At 37.3% G+C, this 18139-nt stretch overlaps 3 protein-coding genes across 4 annotated transcripts; 2 read left to right on the top strand and 1 right to left on the bottom strand.

Annotated features, from left to right (window-relative positions):
• Window positions 1–806: 806 nt before the first annotated feature.
• On the top strand, window positions 807–10912 carry LOC131663203 (uncharacterized). 2 transcript variants are annotated; one of them, XM_058933430.1, is made up of 5 exons: window positions 807–2262; window positions 2626–3215; window positions 3332–3872; window positions 3951–5637; window positions 5718–10912. In XM_058933430.1, the coding sequence occupies exons 2-5, from the start codon at window positions 2663–2665 to the stop codon at window positions 7377–7379; spliced, it is 4443 nt and encodes a 1480-aa protein (XP_058789413.1). In that variant the 5' UTR covers window positions 807–2262; window positions 2626–2662; the 3' UTR covers window positions 7380–10912. The 2 variants fall into 2 exon arrangements, with proteins under 2 accessions (XP_058789413.1, XP_058789414.1); XM_058933431.1 differs by having other exon boundaries at window positions 807–2280.
• A 928-nt stretch (window positions 10913–11840) lies between these two features.
• Window positions 11841–13130, top strand: LOC131663205 (small ribosomal subunit protein uS5). The gene is made up of 3 exons (XM_058933433.1): window positions 11841–11881; window positions 12165–12513; window positions 12589–13130. The coding sequence occupies exons 2-3, from the start codon at window positions 12166–12168 to the stop codon at window positions 13081–13083; spliced, it is 843 nt and encodes a 280-aa protein (XP_058789416.1). The 5' UTR covers window positions 11841–11881; window position 12165; the 3' UTR covers window positions 13084–13130.
• A 160-nt stretch (window positions 13131–13290) lies between these two features.
• Window positions 13291–14527, bottom strand: LOC131663187 (probable DNA-directed RNA polymerases I and III subunit RPAC2). The gene is made up of 3 exons (XM_058933387.1): window positions 14195–14527; window positions 14007–14107; window positions 13291–13593 (listed from the first exon to the last, which is right to left on the bottom strand). Exons 1-3 carry the CDS (start codon window positions 14210–14212, stop codon window positions 13389–13391), a joined length of 324 nt encoding a protein of 107 aa, XP_058789370.1. The 5' UTR covers window positions 14213–14527; the 3' UTR covers window positions 13291–13388.
• Window positions 14528–18139: the final 3612 nt, after the last annotated feature.

Raw genomic sequence — 18139 nt, 5'->3', positions numbered from 1 at the left:
GCAACAGCGGGAGCTTCGATTATGACCTGCTAGATGATACGCGTGCGACACTGTCCAATAATCTCGCTGCTGTTGACTGGTCGGGCCCCCAAGAGTTTAAAATGTCCTACTAAAAAGGACAAAGGATATATATAAGTCTGTAGAATGTTTTTCTAAAATCATTTGCATAATTTCTATGCAACATATTCAATTTGGTATTTCGTTTTATTGGTTCTAAATAAAGCTAAAATTAAAAAAAATATATAGCTTATGAAAGTAGATTAAAAATTGAATAAATTCATGGCAGAACGATATAAAGAGTTTTTGCTTAATAACTTGCTGAAAAATGTGAAAGTATTCTAAAATTCAATTAATAAACAATTACTTCAAATGATTAAGAATACGAAATATATTTATTATGACATTAGCAACGATGATCTTCGATCTGAAAAAATACAGTGGGCAATTTAAATAAAAAGATGTCGACGGCCATTACAATTATTACAATTTTTAATGTTAAATTGCTTATTTAAGTTTCTCTACAAAAGTGATTAGTTCATAAGGTTTGCTTTTGTACAACATAACAAAGCGTACTTTCTCTTTGTTCAATGAATGAAAAGAAGCATTGGAAATACGGAAAATCAGATGAAAAGCACGAATTGTAATTTAGGGATAAAGGGTAGTAAATAAATCAAGAAGGGAATGAGTGGAGTAGTGTAAGTGCGAGAGGGGAAAGGCAATTAAGCCGCACGCAGCACGCTGGCAAAGTCGACTAGAGGGCGTTGTTGTTGGAGTCTACCTCTCACTCGACGTGAGACTCAGCCTGCTTTGGTCGTCGCCGTTGTGGCAGGCTGGAAGGTTGTGTGCAGCAGCAGACCGTGTGCGTGCGCGTATAAACTATTTTCGAGAGTAAGTGCGTCCATCATCAACGAACCACTTCCTCGGAGAACTGCTGCACCAGGCCTGAACATTATCGCACCTTCGACAATCAGTAGCGAGGTGCAGGCACGGCTCCAAGTGTTGTAACATACCTACGATACGAGTGAGTAAGTGTGCGTGTGTGCAGGCTCATGTCCAGGGCGATGGCTTAAGTCAGCAGCTGCACATGGCTACAAGATAGGCATCAGTGTGTGCGTGTACGTGTGTGTAAGTGTGTACAGTAAGAGCAAGCGAAACCCGTTCAATTCCAAAAGAAACGGAGTCCCTTTTCTTCTTTTCTCTCTCTCTCGCTCGCTGGGGCTTGTGCAATCGTCTGAAAAAAAGAGTTTCTCTCTCGCTTGCTCTCGTATAGCCGGGGCACGGAGCGTGTACACGTAACGCGAGAAAGCTAGCAGACGAGAGAAAGAACGGGAGAGCGAGATAGCCTATATAAACAATAAACAAACGACAGGCATTGCTCGGTACGCGCAGTACAGCAATAACGAGGGAGAGCATAAACATCAGCAGTGGTGGCGGCGAGGCCACGAAATTCAATAAAGCCAGATAGAGAGAGAGAGAGAGAGAGAGCGGCGCTGTGGTGGCCTCCGTTCCGCTCTCTCACTGTGTAGTCACAGTCGGAACAGGTCGGAACGGAAAGCAAGCAAGCAAACCAGGCAGTAGTAGCAGCGGCAGCAGCGACGATTTCACACGAGGGGTATCGATTCGACCCCGGACGCCGCTGCCTGCACTATAACCCCGATATATCTCTTTCTCGCCGAGGGAGAGAGAGAGCGAGAGGATGAGGTTGCGAAGGATGCGCAGCAGCAGCAGCGACACACCGACCGAGCTGCTCCTACTACTCCGCTGAAAAAAGTACACACATAGGCGCACATGGATTGGTACACTGCGAGAATTTAATCGAGAGAGAGACTTTGCTCTCTCGGCTGTGCTCTGCTTTGAGCGTGTCTGTCTCTCTCTGGCGTTCGCTGGCATATACACTCGCGTTCTGTCTCTTTCACTCGCACGTTCGTTCGCTCGTTCGCTCGTTCATGCATGATACGCAGACGGCACGCGAGGGGGCCATGGACGTCGATATTTTTGGGCGAGTCGAGCCGAGCCTCATCCTCGACCAGCGACCAGCCCATCGCTTCAACGACTCGTCGCAGCCAGTCCAGCTTCGTTGCGGTCATCCTGTCTGCTGCTAAGCTGCTGACTCAGAGTCAGCTGAGCCACTGTGTCCTGCGACAAGGGATTATGTTCTGCTGTTCCGCCTGACTAATTTAGCTACATTTATGCTCAACTGTTTCTCACTTCACTCGGCCCTACCGACGATCCACGGCTCGGGCTCTCATCAAGACTGCTTTCGTAAGTTTACACTACTGTGTAAGTACCTATACATATATCTACAGCTCTCTCTACTCAACGCGCGCACACCTTTTACTGTAGTCACTCATGTGCGGTGCAGCTGGTAAATTACTACACGTCGGTGTATCAGCTGCGCTTGTAATTCGTTCTGCTCAGCTTATTTGCCGCTTGCAAGTTTGCCTCTTTTTCTTTCCGCTATAATTGCCGTCATTTTCAAAATGCTAGTCAATAACGTTCAAAATGAAAGCAAACTGGCTTTAACTGTGATAGCATTGATAAGTAATGGCAACATTCATTCGGAAACATCATCAAAAATCGACAGCGACCTACACATTGAGTCTAAAGTCAATAATCGATTGCCAGATAACCTCTGAAAGTGAAAAAGGCCAACTCCGACAAAATGGATCTGAGCACAGCAGCAAGTAATAGCAACGGCTCGGTTCCGGCCGCGGCTCCGAGCAACAACGCCAGTAGCAGCGGCAGCAGTAGCAGCAGCAGCAGCAGCAGCAGTAGTAGTAGCAGCAGCAGCAGCAGCAGCAGCAGCGGTGGTGGTATGACCAGCAGCAACGGCGACTCGCCGGCAGTGGCGTGTCCAGTGTGCACGCTGTACTTGCGCGAAGGCATCAGCCTGGAGAAACACTTGTTCACGCATCCGAAAGAGCAAGTGATCGGGGCGTTGATCAGGGCCAGTGGCAGTGGCGCTGTCGTTGGAGCTTCCGCTACAGCTGGTGGGGTTTCAACACTGTTCAGCCAGCCACAACCGGCGCCACCCCCTTCGCCGGCACCGACACCCGCTAGCCAACCTCCGGCTGCATCGCCGAGCCCGCACGTTCCTCATGCGGCTCCTTCGCCTTTCCCCATTGCGCCCATTTACCATGAGTGTCCGCCCCTCAACGCCATGATTCCGCCGGCGCAGTTCGCCTCATTCAGCTACCAGCAATTTGTCAATAATGGTCAGTTCAACTTTCTTCTTTTTAGTTTATTTATTCGTCCTAGAATTCACTTCGGATTGTATTTAACGAAAATACCTGAAGATTTTCAATTTCATTAAAATCCAATAATGCTGTAGGTACCATGATGATTCCCGCTCAATACGCGATGGCTCAGGCGCAGCCTCCACAAGCGAGCCAGATGATGCAAATGTTATACAATCCTTACGGGATGTATCATCAGCAGCAAATACCTACAGTGCAAATGATCTCGGCACCTCCAATGATGCCTACCTCGACGTCGACACTGCCCACAACGGTGCCCTCGGTGACGACGCGAATGAGGCCAACTGCTGCCACAAGTACGAGTAACGTCACCATTACTCCTGTCAGTGAGACGACAATGACAACCTTACCACTTCCGGCACCGCCGATACCAACGTCGAAGCCGCCGAGTGTGCAATCACAACAGCAGCTGGTGGTCGAGCCACCCAAACGGCAGATCGACCCGGAGATTATAACGGGTCCTGAAAGTATTCTGCCAGACATGGAACCCACATCACCTGAGCTACCACAAGAACAAGTTGAAGAGACTCATAGAACTTTATCTGTGGAGCACAGAGGCCATCAAAATGCCTGCACACAAAGAGAAGAGCAAAATAACGTCGAACAATATCACAGGTATCGATTCTTATTTCACTAACTCAACATGTTTTAATCTTGATCCGACGAACTTTATTAATCTTCGTTGTTTAACAGGGCGGATCCACCTACACTACTCTGTAATGATACTACTGATAATGACAAGACTGAAAGGATCTTACCGGATATTGAAGACGACGACGATATTGCATCCCTTATTGTGAGAGATGGTAGCAAAATACAAAACCATGAAAATGATGTTGCCGAGATTGCCGAACCTATGGATTCCTCAATTGAGCAACCGACAAAAAAAGTGACGGTTGACACAATTCAGTCTGACCATGAGGAGGAACACAATTGTCAAAATCAAAGTAACGCTGCTCGGACAGTTGTTAGAGCTAGTGAACTTATTCAAATTCCTGACAAGGAAACTTCAAGTTCAAGTAGGCCAGAAGTAGAAAAATTAAATCAGTTACTTGGCAATATGGAGTCTGATTTCACCAATGTAGAATTATCTAGTACATATGAAGAGGAGAGTATAGAGAAGACACATCGCAAAATGCAAGATATTTTATCAGATGAACCGATGGAAAAACACACCGATGAAGATGAAAATATAAGTGTATCGTATCATAAAATTGATCCCGAGCAGATTGAGTGCAAAATCATTGTCGCTCATGACGAGTCGGACGTTTCCTCCGTAGCGTCGTCAGATTCATTAGAGTGCAATTTAGAAATACATAAAATTACACATTCGTCCTATCATTTTAAAACACTGCATTCTCGATCGGCGCCTACGTCTCCAGTGTCGAAAAAAATATTTCATCGTCGTCGATCTCGTTCGCGTGTATCCATGCTGTCTTATCCAGTTGGTTTTGAAGCTACTTGGCTACGTGATAGCCTTAAGGATAACTACAGTGATGCTGATATGGAATTGGAAGAGCCGCATCATACTTTCCTAGAGCAAAATACTGATATGAATGACAAGCCGAAAGATTTGTCTACCAACGTAAATAGTATGAAAGCTCGTCGTAGTAGAGCGCCAGGTTCTCCTGTATCCATCAATTCATCTTCTTCTTATGGTCCAATGGAGGATGAAGAAGAAGACTCGGATATAGATAGTTGCGGCAGCAAAGACGATGAAGAAGATGAGGAAGAAGACCAAATGTTGATGGACACTGCCTCGCAGCAAATCAATGACAATCACGATGATAAGAAAACAGTTTACAGAGAAGATTGTAAAGCCATGCTACATACTGAAATAAGACAGCAGGATCAAACTATTGACTTTCGATCTCAGACCATCATCGCCGATAACTACTCGGCAGTTCAATTTCCACTTAATTTGGGCCCTACGTCTCAGCAGCATCAACCTAACTCAACTTTGCACCATGAAACTTATCCACTGTCTAACAGTGGTGCCTCGCATAATATGTTAAACATATCGGAGAGTGCCGATCCGACAACAAGTACGGATTCCAAGAGTTGTTCTAGCTCTAATAAATCGACTATACAGAAACCTTCGGCGGAGTTACTGAATATTAACGAAGATGCTCATGCAGGGCCTATGAATGTTTTTGAGTTCGACGGGCTGCAGATACTCGTACCTAGTACGTTTATTAGTGAATCGTCACAGAAAGCAGTAAGTGGTACTAGTCAACAGTCGATGTCGAGCAGCGAAAATGGGGCTGGCAACGATGAGGAAGTCAAGAGTGTAAACATGAGAGCAGATGAGACGATGCCACCCAGAGGTGAACTATCGGAACAGGAAAGCAATGGTTGCACCGAGCAGTCGGCTTGGCAGGTAACGTATTTTCATTGATTTTATTGAAATATAAATCCGCATAAATATTGCAATACTCATCAATTTTTTTCTTATTTTAGCTCTACATGGGGCAAGAGTCTTCGCGCATGTCAACATCTTATGACCTTATGGCACGCGAGAGTTGGGAAGAATTCGAAGGTTCGGATCACGAAGAAAATAACGCTGGTCCACTGCTTGACAGTCGTTCTCTTGCAACACATTTCACTCATAGTCTGTTTCTCGATCAAGATCGCGACCGCAAAACACCAACCCGTAGAGTCTTTAAGTGCTCGCACTGTCCGGAGGTGTTCGAATGCCCTAAAGAGCGTCGAGTACATAGCACCGTGGTGCACAAAGAAGCAGGTCCGTCTACTAGTAATGATAACATGGATCATCAGGATTTGAAAGAAATTAAGATTCTCGATAGCCGTACTAATGTGTTTGATGAACTCTTCGCTCCCGGTCTGCACGCACAGCAGATTTATCAGCAGCCGTTGTTACACCAACTGCAACCGCCACAACAGAATACAGCCAAAGTAGACAGCGAATCAAAGATAGATGGGTTGCACATACCAACTATGGAAGTTATCTGCAGCTTGTGCAATCAACGATTCACTAGTGAGAAATCGCTGCAGATCCATCACAGGCGTATACACGATGCTGAAACCAAGCGTATTCGTGAAACGACCAAGTGTCAGATTTGTAGCGAAGAGTTCAGTTCCATGGCTACTTACAACCTTCATTTAAAAATTCATCCTCTGGAGTGCGGCCAATGCGGCAAGTACTTTTACCGTAAGCAGAACTTCAAGTTGCACATGAAGCGCCATTTAGGTATCAAGCCCTTCCAATGCACCATGTGCGACAAAGCCTTCCTTACCAAGCAGAAGCTCGATGAGCACACCAATGGACACACTGGCAACGCTCCTGTCAAATGCAATCTTTGTAACGAAACCTTTAGACGCTATTCGAACCTCACGCAACACAAAAATCGTCATCACCTGAACATTAAAAAGAAGCTTAAGGATTACATATGCCATTGTGGAGAGATATTCCACACGAAAAAGAAGTTGGCTTGGCACAAGGAGACCCACGACGAGAAACCGAAGGCGTGTACTTATTGCAACGAGCGATTCATCCACATGGCCAGCTTGACACGTCACATGCGACGAGCGCACAATAAGCGCTTCGTGCCGGACGCACAGCGGGACAATGAAAATGTTGAGTGCCCTATCTGCAAGTGCATTTACCTCAAATCATCTTTAGCAGTACACATGAGAGTTCATAACGGTGAGAAGCCGTACGAGTGCCAACTCTGCCCTAAAGCATTCAGCACCAAGTGGAATTTGCAACTACACAAGTGGACTCATGCAAACCGTAGCGCCAAGCCTTTCAAATGTAATCAGTGCAACGCTGCTTTCTATCGAAACAGCGACTATACCGCCCATATGAATTCTCACAGAAATGTTCGACCCTACACCTGCAACTACTGTGGGGCACAGTTCATCCGAAAGTACAACTGTTTGCGTCACGTCAAAGAACATGAGGAAACCAAGGCATACACGTGCGATGTATGCAACAAAGCTTTCCATAGGTCGTATTATTTGAAGGAGCACCTTCGCGTACACTCGGGACAAAGACCTCACGTTTGTCACATCTGCGGCAAATCCAGTAGCACAAAGTCCAATCATAATAAGCATGTAAGAATTCACCATGCACGCGAGCCTGTTAATACTGAAAACTAAAGTGACATCACTTTCTTTTTCTTTCTTTTATTCATTCGACTGAGCATAGTCCATAATTTTATTTATTTTTAAGAGATGTTGAATTTTCTTTAAACATTGTTTAGTGTTCTTATTTTTCATTTATAAATTTTTTCTTTACGGAAGTCGAATCTGTTTGATTATAGTTGTCTTTAATCTAAAATTGATTTATGGATACATTTATGGTTTCGGAGATATGAAGACTGTGAATAAACATTATAAATGACAAATAAGGATTTCCATCTTAAAAATGCACATTTTTGGCTTATTTGTGCAATTTATTTTAACGTCTGAAAGCATAATCAAGAAAGAATTATTACTAAATTATCAAATAAATGTTGATAAATTTCATAATAGCAGGAACACCTACTAAAAAAATTAAGTAGTATAGATGTGTACTACTAAATATCACTTGTGCCATGAATCTCTATTATAATTGTTATTTTTACGAATCAATATAATTGACAATGAAAACTATGAAAAACAAATTTATATTCATCGGTCTTAATAAATTATATCATTGAAAAAGAAACAAATTAACTTTTAATACGTGAAAAAAATTACGTAAATTTGATTATGGAATAGATTGCTAATCTTTATCAACCCATGAGATAGTTCCAAATAGCTGTTTAATTAAATAATTTCGTAGTATTATACACTTTCATACAAAATCATACAACTTCAGATTGTTAGTAATTCGTTAGCATTTTGAATGCAACGTTATATTGTTAAAGATTCGCATGAATTACATCACAGATTAACATGAATTTTATTGGCTCATCAGATTAGTATCAAATTATCAATTTTATAATTTTTGCGCGCATACCTACGATATTATCTGGTAGTTAAAACTGCCCACCTAATGAATTTATGTAGTATTTTTAATGAAAAAGAACTTAGCTATTCTAAGTAATACAAGCATTTCTACTATTGCAATCCGATCATTTTTTGTAGAAAATATAATGTGAGTGTAATCCGTAGTATAAGTTCTATTACGTTATCTATTATAGCATATAGGTCACTCAATTTTTTGTTTGTTTTCTGCAAGTACGCGTTGATTTTAAATACTTGGAAACCGTCACTATATGTTCTATTGGCGACTATTATTATCGTTCAAGAAATTGGCGCTAAGCTGTTCATAACGTTTAAACCGTAATGATACTTCATACTTGAAGTTAAAATCACCTTAGAAAGTAAGCAAGTTTGTTATTTTGTTTTTACGTGAAGTGCGTACAATTTTCACGAGATAAGCTTTAAACGATTGAAAACAAAGTTTTCTTTTATTTGGGATCTTCGTCGTATTTTATACACATTGCTATACTTTTATGTAACAAAATACTGTTAGTAAGGGATTAACTTACAAAGGCCTGTTTCCTCTAATGCTTGCGACGAAGTACCAAAGCTTAATTATGAAGTATTTAAAATGAACATTGTGTTGTGGCACTAAGTGCTATGTGAGTAATATGTGCAACTGATATATATTGTATGTATTTGCACTCATAAGGAGAGTACCATATATTTGGGTCACCGATCGTCTTGAAGCTTTGGGAATCTTTGTGTACACAAAAACATGCAAGAATTCACAGCCAATCGATTTAATTCCCGAGTTTTCCAAAGTTACAGGTTATTTTCGTCGAAACATACAAATTTCAGGATACTCTTAATCGTGATATAAATAACTCTTAGTCGAAAAGATATAGGGATTTCATAATAATATCAAATGAAAGATGAAATCAAATCCTTTCGGTAGAAATAAAAATTTTTTTAATAAGTTGAACCGTTCAAGTTACATGACAAAATCTTTTTAAATAATAAGCTAATTTTCCGAGGAAAAAATCATTTTATTGACGTCAGTAAAATATTACGAATGAATGGTTTGATTTTTTCAACAATTTTTTTTTCTATTGAAAATGGTGATCTCAACTTTCGTTTGATAGAATTATGAAAACTCTATATTAATTAAATTACGAGCAGATTCGATCGGATTTTTATTGCAAGATTACCGTGTATTTTGTTTGTTTGACGGAAGTAACCTGTAATCACAGAACAATTGAGTGTAAGATTAAATGGTTGCAGCTTCTTCCAAGTTATTATGTACAAAAAGATTTCCTAAAATTTCAAGTAAATCGGTGATCCAAATTTATGATACTTTTCCCTTTCAGAGAGTATATTTGTAAGAAATGCAGAAAAACAAAATATTTAAGTGGTTACTAATTCGATAATTCGATCACAATTTGCCAAGCGTTAAAACAAAAATGTGAATGTGAAATTATGCTAAGTAATAAATTGTGTACAAAAGTATTTCATTTTACACAATCCACGTGTGACTACTTTTATAAATATAAAATAGTATAGCCAATTGCGAATGTCAACTACTTATTTTAATAATTATTTGCATTCTGAAAAAAAGAAGTAAGAATACGACTTCATAGCTTCAAATTTTTTTCGTGACATGTAAAAACATACGTTTTTACTAAAATTACTGCAATAATGAGGACGTTTGCCAATCAATAATGTCGAATGGAGACGTTAACTGCTTGTTAGTTAATAATTTTTAAACGCCGAATAAGTATAGGAACGGTCTTTTAATGTCAATGATTGTAAGCGAATTTTTTTACAGATAGTATGAGCAGTGTGAAAACTATCGTGCGGTCAACGCATCAGTAGTTTCGAAATGAAGCATAGATTAACAAATAAGTTCCGCCGTAATGTTACATTTTATGCAAAATTTGTATCGACCATCAGAAAACAAACTGTACGACATTTATAAATCAAAAGGCCTATCTATACATGGATTGATAACATTAACTTTACGGCGCCAGTAACTTATAGATAGTTCAAAATCTTAGTTAATGTTATTCTTCTATATTTATGTCTTGCAATCGCGTATGCAGTGATTTTTAAAATTAATTCCGATGTCAAGACTGATCGATGTTGGTTTCCATTGCAATTCTACTTGCGGATGTTACACATAAAACTTGTTTATTTATTTTCATTCTAAATATTAAAAGCACTTAATATTCATTTCACTAAAATTATAGAAAAGCAAACTTGTAATTTTTAATGAAACTTTCATTTTTTAAGCAGGTATGAAAGTTAGAGAAATTTCTTACTAAAAAAGACAATGGTCTTTGGAAGATTGTTTGTGATAAATTGTTTTTATTGACTGTGTGAATATTACAAAGAAATCATTTAATGCTAAATATTTTCGCTCCCTACAGCCAACATCGAAGTCCAAACGTGCAATTTTTTTAGCTAAAATGTAATTGATAAGCGCATGTGTTGAATAAGGACACAGTTGTACATAAATGTAAATATGTATATCTCCTCTATTTTATAATAGAGCTAACTAATGTAGCTGGCGAATGGACATTATATAAAACTTAATAACAACTATTAGGGAACTTTGAAGTGATGCAAGTAAAAGGGAGTGAATGAAAAATCTAGTATAATTATTACGATTACCATTAAAAAACGATTAAGCAGCATATGTATATCTTAATTAAAGTCATGTGTTGAGGTACTTTTTTAAAAAGTTGTTTTTTAATTTGCACCTTTTCCAACCGCCACATTGAAAGTAGTTATAAGATTGATAGAATTCATAATTCGTTTTTTTAATTGATCAAAGTATCAAAGTTTATGACATTTGATATTTTATTTAATTACAAAGCATTTGTAGGCATATAAATTTTTGTAATAAATAGTAATTATATTTTACTTATTGCTGACTTTTTTTTCTATTTATTTTATTCCGACTGAAACTGCTATAAGTATGAAAATTTGCGGGCCACTTTTACATTGTCTCCTGACTTGTATGTATTGTACATGCATATATAAACATTTGCAGCAACATTCTCGCTTTATTTAGTGCATAATCAACTTTCATACAGTACCATCGCACTAGAAACTTCATATAACAATGGCATTGTTAGAATTATACAAGAATACCATTTATTTTATGAATGAAACTTTACTCGTGAAAGACATTTCTTAAAAGGAACTAGTTTAGTCAAAATTGAAGAGAAGCAGGCTTAATTAAATAGATTATCTTAAACATCAATCAGATTGTAAAATAAACTAATATTATTTTCATTATGTATAGTTTTTATTTGGTAAAACCTTTACTTAAATTTTCATTCGAACTACTTTTCAACTGCAATCAACCAAACTCATAATTGTAATATTGATCATAAGTGTATATAGACTTCTATCTGAAACGAAAATAGCACATGTAATGTCAAAGAAGATAGAATAAATTAAATAAATACAAATTCATAATACATACATAACCCGATGATTTTTTTAAATGTGAAATCTATTAATTGGTTTATTATTTATAATAAAATATTTTCAACCAAATTATCCGCCAAAACTAAGGAAAGTCAAAGCAAAGTCAAAGATCATCTTTCCGGTCTTTCCCTATTTGTATGTAGGTAGCGCTTGTGTTCTTACTTCCGTAATCACGATTATAGGAAAAAAATAAAGTAAGTAGCTAGGTCATATTTATTTAATTTTAACAATAAATTATGCATCAATTTCATTCAATTTCAGTTTAAAAAATATTTTTATTTAATTTTATTGCTTTTAAAACTAAATATCGTAAAATAACGTGACAGTTGCACTCTAGCAATGTACCACGTGCAATTTTAATGTGGGGTTAAATTATTAGTGTCAAGTGCAAAGCAGCAATAATAAATGTCAACCTACTTATTTGGCAAAATATTATCAATAATGACCGTAAATCTAAGAGATTATTATAATTCATAGCATGGCGGACACAGCTCCAGCCGCTCGTGGAGGATTTCGTGGAGGTTTCGGTTCCCGCGGTACTGGCGATCGTGGTGGACCGCGTGGCCGCGGAGGACGTGGCCGTGGACGTGGTCGTGGTCGTGGCCGTGGCAAGGAAGATGCCAAAGAATGGCTCCCTGTGACCAAATTGGGCCGTTTGGTTAGAGATGGAAAGATCAACTCTCTTGAGGAGATTTACTTGTTCTCTCTGCCAATCAAAGAGTATGAAATCATTGATTTCTTCATTGGCACCTCTCTTAAGGACGAGGTCCTCAAAATCATGCCTGTTCAGAAGCAAACTCGTGCTGGACAGCGTACTCGCTTTAAGGTAATTATTTTTCATTTATTGTCATCGCAAGAGTTTGTGTTATGATTACTAATAATCAAATTTCAATATTTATAGGCTTTTGTTGCCATTGGTGACAGCAATGGTCATATTGGTCTGGGAGTCAAGTGCTCAAAAGAAGTAGCCACAGCCATTCGTGGTGCTATTATCTTAGCCAAACTGTCAGTTGTTCCAGTTCGTCGAGGCTACTGGGGTAATAAGATTGGTAAACCCCACACTGTACCTTGCAAAGTTACTGGCAAATGTGGTTCCGTCCAAGTGCGTCTTATCCCAGCACCTAGAGGCACTGGTATTGTATCTGCCCCAGTTCCCAAGAAACTGTTGCAGATGGCTGGTATTGAAGACTGTTACACCTCTGCTAGAGGATCCACTTGTACTCTAGGTAATTTTGCCAAAGCTACATATGCAGCTATTGCAAAGACATATGCTTACTTGACACCCGATCTCTGGAAAGAGATGTCACTGACAAAGACACCCTACCAAGAGTACGCTGACCATCTGTTCAAAAACCACCGACCTGTAACGGGAGCCAGACCTGCTGAAGTTATTTAAATATGATTTAACTTACATTAATAAAGGTCCTTAATGAAAATTTTAAATCTGTGGTATTTATTTAATAGCTTTTCAATATTAATTTTTTTTCACTTGTAAATTTAATAGTTTATACTTCTCTATATTTTTAGTCATATTTGTTTTTAATCATAAACTAAAAGAAAGAATAATTAATAGTTTTAAAGTTTTGCAAATAGTGGTTTCATTTACTTTGAGTAACAAATTTTATTGGAATATTTACATTACATATAATACAAATTAAATAACTTTAAGATTATACAGTTAATAATCTAGAAAAACAAATGTTAGCTCTTATCCATTTCATTGGTGCTATTATACTCTTCCATGGCTTTTTGAAATGTTTCTGTTGTATGATCACAAACTTTGGAAAGATCTTCTAAACCTCTACGTAAAATATCAACAGCTTTTCCATTTTTAGCTTGTATCCTAAAATGCATCTTAGATTCTGCTGGATGAGGTACAGTATAGCCACAAAATTCCACATCACGACTGAAAAATAAAAAAAAATTTGATGTTTACATTTTATTTTTATCAAATCTTAAAAAAACTCACAAAAGTTATGTCTTAAAAATTCACCCCAAAAATGATAATACAATGAAATAAATCACTTACTCATCTTGTTCGTTTGGTTTACAAGATTTAAAAAATTATGAGATGTTATGTTCTCACTATTATTTTGTTAAATGACATTTCATTGTATTGAATTTTAGAGACAAGCTGAAAAGATTAAATAATTTTTGTAATTTACATTAAAAAATAATTTAAAAAATTGCTTATTACAAATAGCAAATTTCAAGCTAAATTTATTTGGAAAATAAATCACAATAAATTTTGCTAGTTTACCTTATGTAAAAAAGATGCAATAAATATAGTTTAAAACATTATAAAATAATCAAACTTACTAATGAGCAATGATAGAGCGTAAAACATTTCCTAAAGTATGTCCTTCATTTTGAAATATAAAAGTTCTTGATCTTTCATCTGCATCACTATCTCCAACAAGCTACAAAACAAGTTTATTTTTTCTAATAAACATTAACTCCATAAAAATCAAATTATTACATAAAAAAAATTAATTTTATCATATTACCACAGCAAGTCGACCCATGACAAAATATATTGAATCTGTCTTGATGATGGAAAGCTTCAAAATACGTAAGAAAAATTAACAAGGTTTATCTGCTACTATAAGTTAATAAAAACACGGCGTCCTCCGTCAACACTCAACAGTCAACACTAAGATGAACTATTCACTTTCAGTCGTGGATACCACGGAGATACTAGGGAACGTCACAGCCATGCAGAAAAAGTTATTGGAAAACATGGAGACTATATACAGTCTCCATGTTGGAAAACTAACTCAGTACTCGTGTTACCAAACCAAAGATTCTTGGTTGTTCCGCGCGCCACCTAATGAGTGAATGGCAATCTCCTCTTCTTGCACAGGCAGTACTCAGTAGTGCAGTACAGTGTGGTGTTGGTCATGCGCACTGCATTATGCGCCGATCGTGTCTATCGCAAAACCAATGTTAATTTAAATAAATTAAATTAACAACAAAAATAGTATTTATCATGTAATAAAATATGATCAAATTTAAATGTACAATAATAATAAATAAGCAGATTTTTTTTTATAAATAATCAGCTTCTCTTGGTAATTACATTTAAGGCGGGCCGAATTACAGAAATTTAATGTTAACGAAAAACAAAAATTTCTAAATGCGAATTATTTTCGATGATTAATCATCGATGAAATCAAAGTCTGAGGCATAACTTGACTAAATAAACCCCTTGACCTAGCCTCATTTGGTATCATCGATGCTCAATCGTCGAAAATAATGCGTATTTTGTACTTTGCAGGTCGCGAATTAATATCCGGGCAGTGATACATATAAATATATTTAGTTATGATTATTTTTGATTATTGATTCTCTTTGTAACTTATTATTGCGAAATTTTTTTTGTAACTATCAATAATGTTATTTTGCGTTAACCAATTAACAAAACTTGAAACAAAAGTTTACTGTTACATTCGTAATGATTAACTTCAATTTTTATAACTTCTAATAATTATATAATTAATGTTCAAAGTTAATAAAACTTGTTTTCATAATAAATAAGTGTTACCACATCCTCGCCCGCTAAGGGTTTAAAAAGAGACCCTACTCACTTAGATGGTCTCTCCAGCTTCAGCTGCTAATTCGTTGCAAGATGCTTCTGCCACTACTCCATAAAAAGAAAATTTTTTTATAGATGTAAGTAAATAAAAGTTCAACAAAATAATTTTTCCTTCTTTTGTATTCTTTCTTCTGTTCCAGCTTTCGGGTTCTGTAATTTAAGTTAATTTCATTAAAAATAGCCAAACGTGTGGTTAACTGCATATTTAGCTAGGTCTCTTCCGTTACTTTCTTGCCGAGTGTGTAGTAAAGTAATTCTAACCATATCGCCAAATATGTGCTATGATGAATCTTTGAACCCATGACGCCAAAAAGGATTTTCCCATGATAGTGACGACGCACGTCCTGGTTATTATCCATAAGGATAGGCCAAAAAGTGCATCTGAGAACATAACTGCTCCAAAACGTACCTGAGATTTATTTTGTGTTTTACCGATGTAACACCATCCATTTTGTTAATTGTATAATTTTGAAAAATTTATAGAAGTATAAAGTGCTATCTATTTATTTGCATATTGAAGACTTTCGTATTGTACATTTGAAATCTGCGCGTTAAATTTCCGTATTACTACGTTTGATTTCTGAAGAGAGTAGACGTTTGTACACAGCACTTTTGTCAGAAAACTGAATTATTATTAAAATTAGTGAAGTGATAGTTTTTATTTGTCCTACGACCTCAAATTATAAATATAATAACGGCTAAAATGGCCACTCAGAAGGAGGACGTTTTATTTACTTCTTTACAAATTAACATTGATAAATGGAAACTAGTTGACGGCAAAAGACAATAAACAAGCTCAGAAAATACCAAGACAAAACAAACAACGGTAAACCTAATTAGATAGGTTACTAGCTAAGTAAAGGCTAAAAAGCGCAAAGAGTACCGACCTTATTAAGTGTCAGAGCGCATCGGATCTGCCGGGCGCTTTAAGGGGATATTGGCCGCTCCCCGTTGAAACTTCTCTCTTTCTTGCGATTCTTTTTATACGGATCGAAGGCCCGGCGCCATAACTTTTCGTGCTCTAGTTCTATTTTTCGCGCGATCTGACACCCCGCTTTTCTTTCGAGGCTTGCAACTCGGCTATGATGGCGACCACTGCTTGTCTCTTTCTCTAAGGTAAATGGATATTTGATCCTTAAAGGGTGTTTTGATGTTTCCATATTTTTCTCGCACGACGACTGACTATATGCCGATCATGAGCACCATATGTGTCAATTCTCGAGACTCTCCCGAGCCAATGAGAAGTCTCACTCGTTGCTCGGGTGTCCAGAACAGGTGTTGAAACGTCAATTAATAAAAACAGGAATCTCGCTGGATGATATTTTAGGTCCAACACTATACCTGTTATTTACCTGTGATCTACCATCAATGATAGAAGTAAGATTTGTTACTACTTATTATTGACGTTCTTGGCTGCTGCGAGAATCATCATTCTGATGGTAACTTAATTTCACTTTTTTACTATAATTTTTGAACTGTTGTCTGGTTGAATCGTAGTTGAATTGAGTTTTATTTGAATCATTAAACAGTTTGGACAAGCGGATCTGAGCTGCAATATTTTGAAAAACGTTACCTTATTCACTATATAAATCAAGAGCTGGTTAGAAGGCGAAAGCAGTTACGGAATCAGTGTCCATGGATTCAGTAAAGAGCGGTGGACATCTAAGCGAGTTGAGAGGGTGTTCCATTAAAAGACAGCTGTTGCCGAGTGAGATTACCGTTGTCAGAGATGTGTTCTTTATTTTCTCGATTATCCATTGTGATATCATTAAAATTATTCGATGGAAAACAACGGGAAGGTGGTAGATAATCTTCTATCAGGAAAAGACGGAGTAGAGGACAGAATTCAAGGTTTTTATGGTGCACAGAAGTTTATTAGGTTTATCAATCAAGTGTATATATACCCCTATTAAAAATTCTTACATCAGTTCTAATGTAAGAAACATCGGTAAATCCCGGAGGATGTTTTCGCCTCTTGCTTCTTATGCTTGAACCTGTTCTCATGCAAGATCCAACGTAAGAAATATATAAAAATGATTCTATTCTCATGAAAGATCTGATGCATGAAATTGTCCTCACATATGATCTGACGTATGGTCAGAAATAAACATAAACACTGTTATTTATTATAAATTTTTATAAAAGTTTGGTTTCTTACATATGATCTGACCATACGTCAGATCATATGTGAGGACAGTTTCATGCATCAGATCTTTCGTGAGAATAGAATACGAGTCATTTTTATATATTTTTTACGTTGGATCTTGCATGAGAACAGGTTCAAGCATAAGAAATAGAGAGCGAAAATATCCTACGGAGTCTAGCGATGTTTCTTACAGGGGGTGTGACATAAGAGTTTGCGCGTTTAGAAAAGTGAGAATAGAAATTGACTTTCGAAAACGCCGTTGGCCAAGATAGTGGCTGGCGGAGTCAAGTTACCTGCAATTTTTCTGATTTTTCTCATAAATATCTCTAAATATAAAGTCATTAAAGCGACTGATTACAGATACTGTTCGCTATTAGATCAAAGAAATGCGGTAGTGAAAATCGACTTCACACGTGTGAGAGTAAAGCCGACGTTCATCACTTTTTTCAGAACGATCATTCACTAGTATTTATTTATTATGTCTTCTTTTAGTATCGTTATAAATTAAAAACAGACAGTTTCACAATATATATTGATAGAATTCTTCCGAGCTAGTATAAAATGCCAAAAGTGCTCTTTTTTTTACATTTTACTTGCTTTATCTGTTTTATTAGAGAAATATTAACTATATATCGTCAATCATGTTACCAGATTCGTGTTTAATATTGTGAAACTATTTCACACTTGATTGATAAACCTAATAAACTTCTG

Source organism: Phymastichus coffea, unplaced genomic scaffold (genome assembly GCF_024137745.1).
Source record: "Phymastichus coffea isolate CEN01 unplaced genomic scaffold, Cenicafe_Pcof_1.1 PCOF00031, whole genome shotgun sequence".
NCBI classification, from domain to species: domain Eukaryota; kingdom Metazoa; phylum Arthropoda; class Insecta; order Hymenoptera; family Eulophidae; genus Phymastichus; species Phymastichus coffea.
The sequence above is the reverse complement of the archived record's forward strand: the minus strand, read 5'-3'. Positions and strand labels throughout refer to the sequence as shown.

What these genes read in the sequence shown, in the direction of transcription:
- LOC131663205 (XM_058933433.1), top strand. Translation starts at nt 12,166, where the DNA reads ATGGCGGACACAGCTCCAGCCGCTCGTGGAGGATTTCGTGGAGGTTTC. An exon ending in GACAGCGTACTCGCTTTAAG is followed by an intron (nt 12,514 to 12,588) that starts GTAATTATTTTT and finishes CAATATTTATAG; the next exon opens with GCTTTTGTTGCCATTGGTGA.
- LOC131663187 (XM_058933387.1), bottom strand. An exon ending in CGCTCTATCATTGCTCATTA is followed by an intron (nt 13,594 to 14,006) that starts GTAAGTTTGATT and finishes TTTATTTTTCAG; the next exon opens with TCGTGATGTGGAATTTTGTG.
- LOC131663203 (XM_058933430.1), top strand. Translation starts at nt 2,663, where the DNA reads ATGGATCTGAGCACAGCAGCAAGTAATAGCAACGGCTCGGTTCCGGCC. An exon ending in AACGTCGAACAATATCACAG is followed by an intron (nt 3,873 to 3,950) that starts GTATCGATTCTT and finishes GTTGTTTAACAG; the next exon opens with GGCGGATCCACCTACACTAC. An exon ending in CCGAGCAGTCGGCTTGGCAG is followed by an intron (nt 5,638 to 5,717) that starts GTAACGTATTTT and finishes TTCTTATTTTAG; the next exon opens with CTCTACATGGGGCAAGAGTC.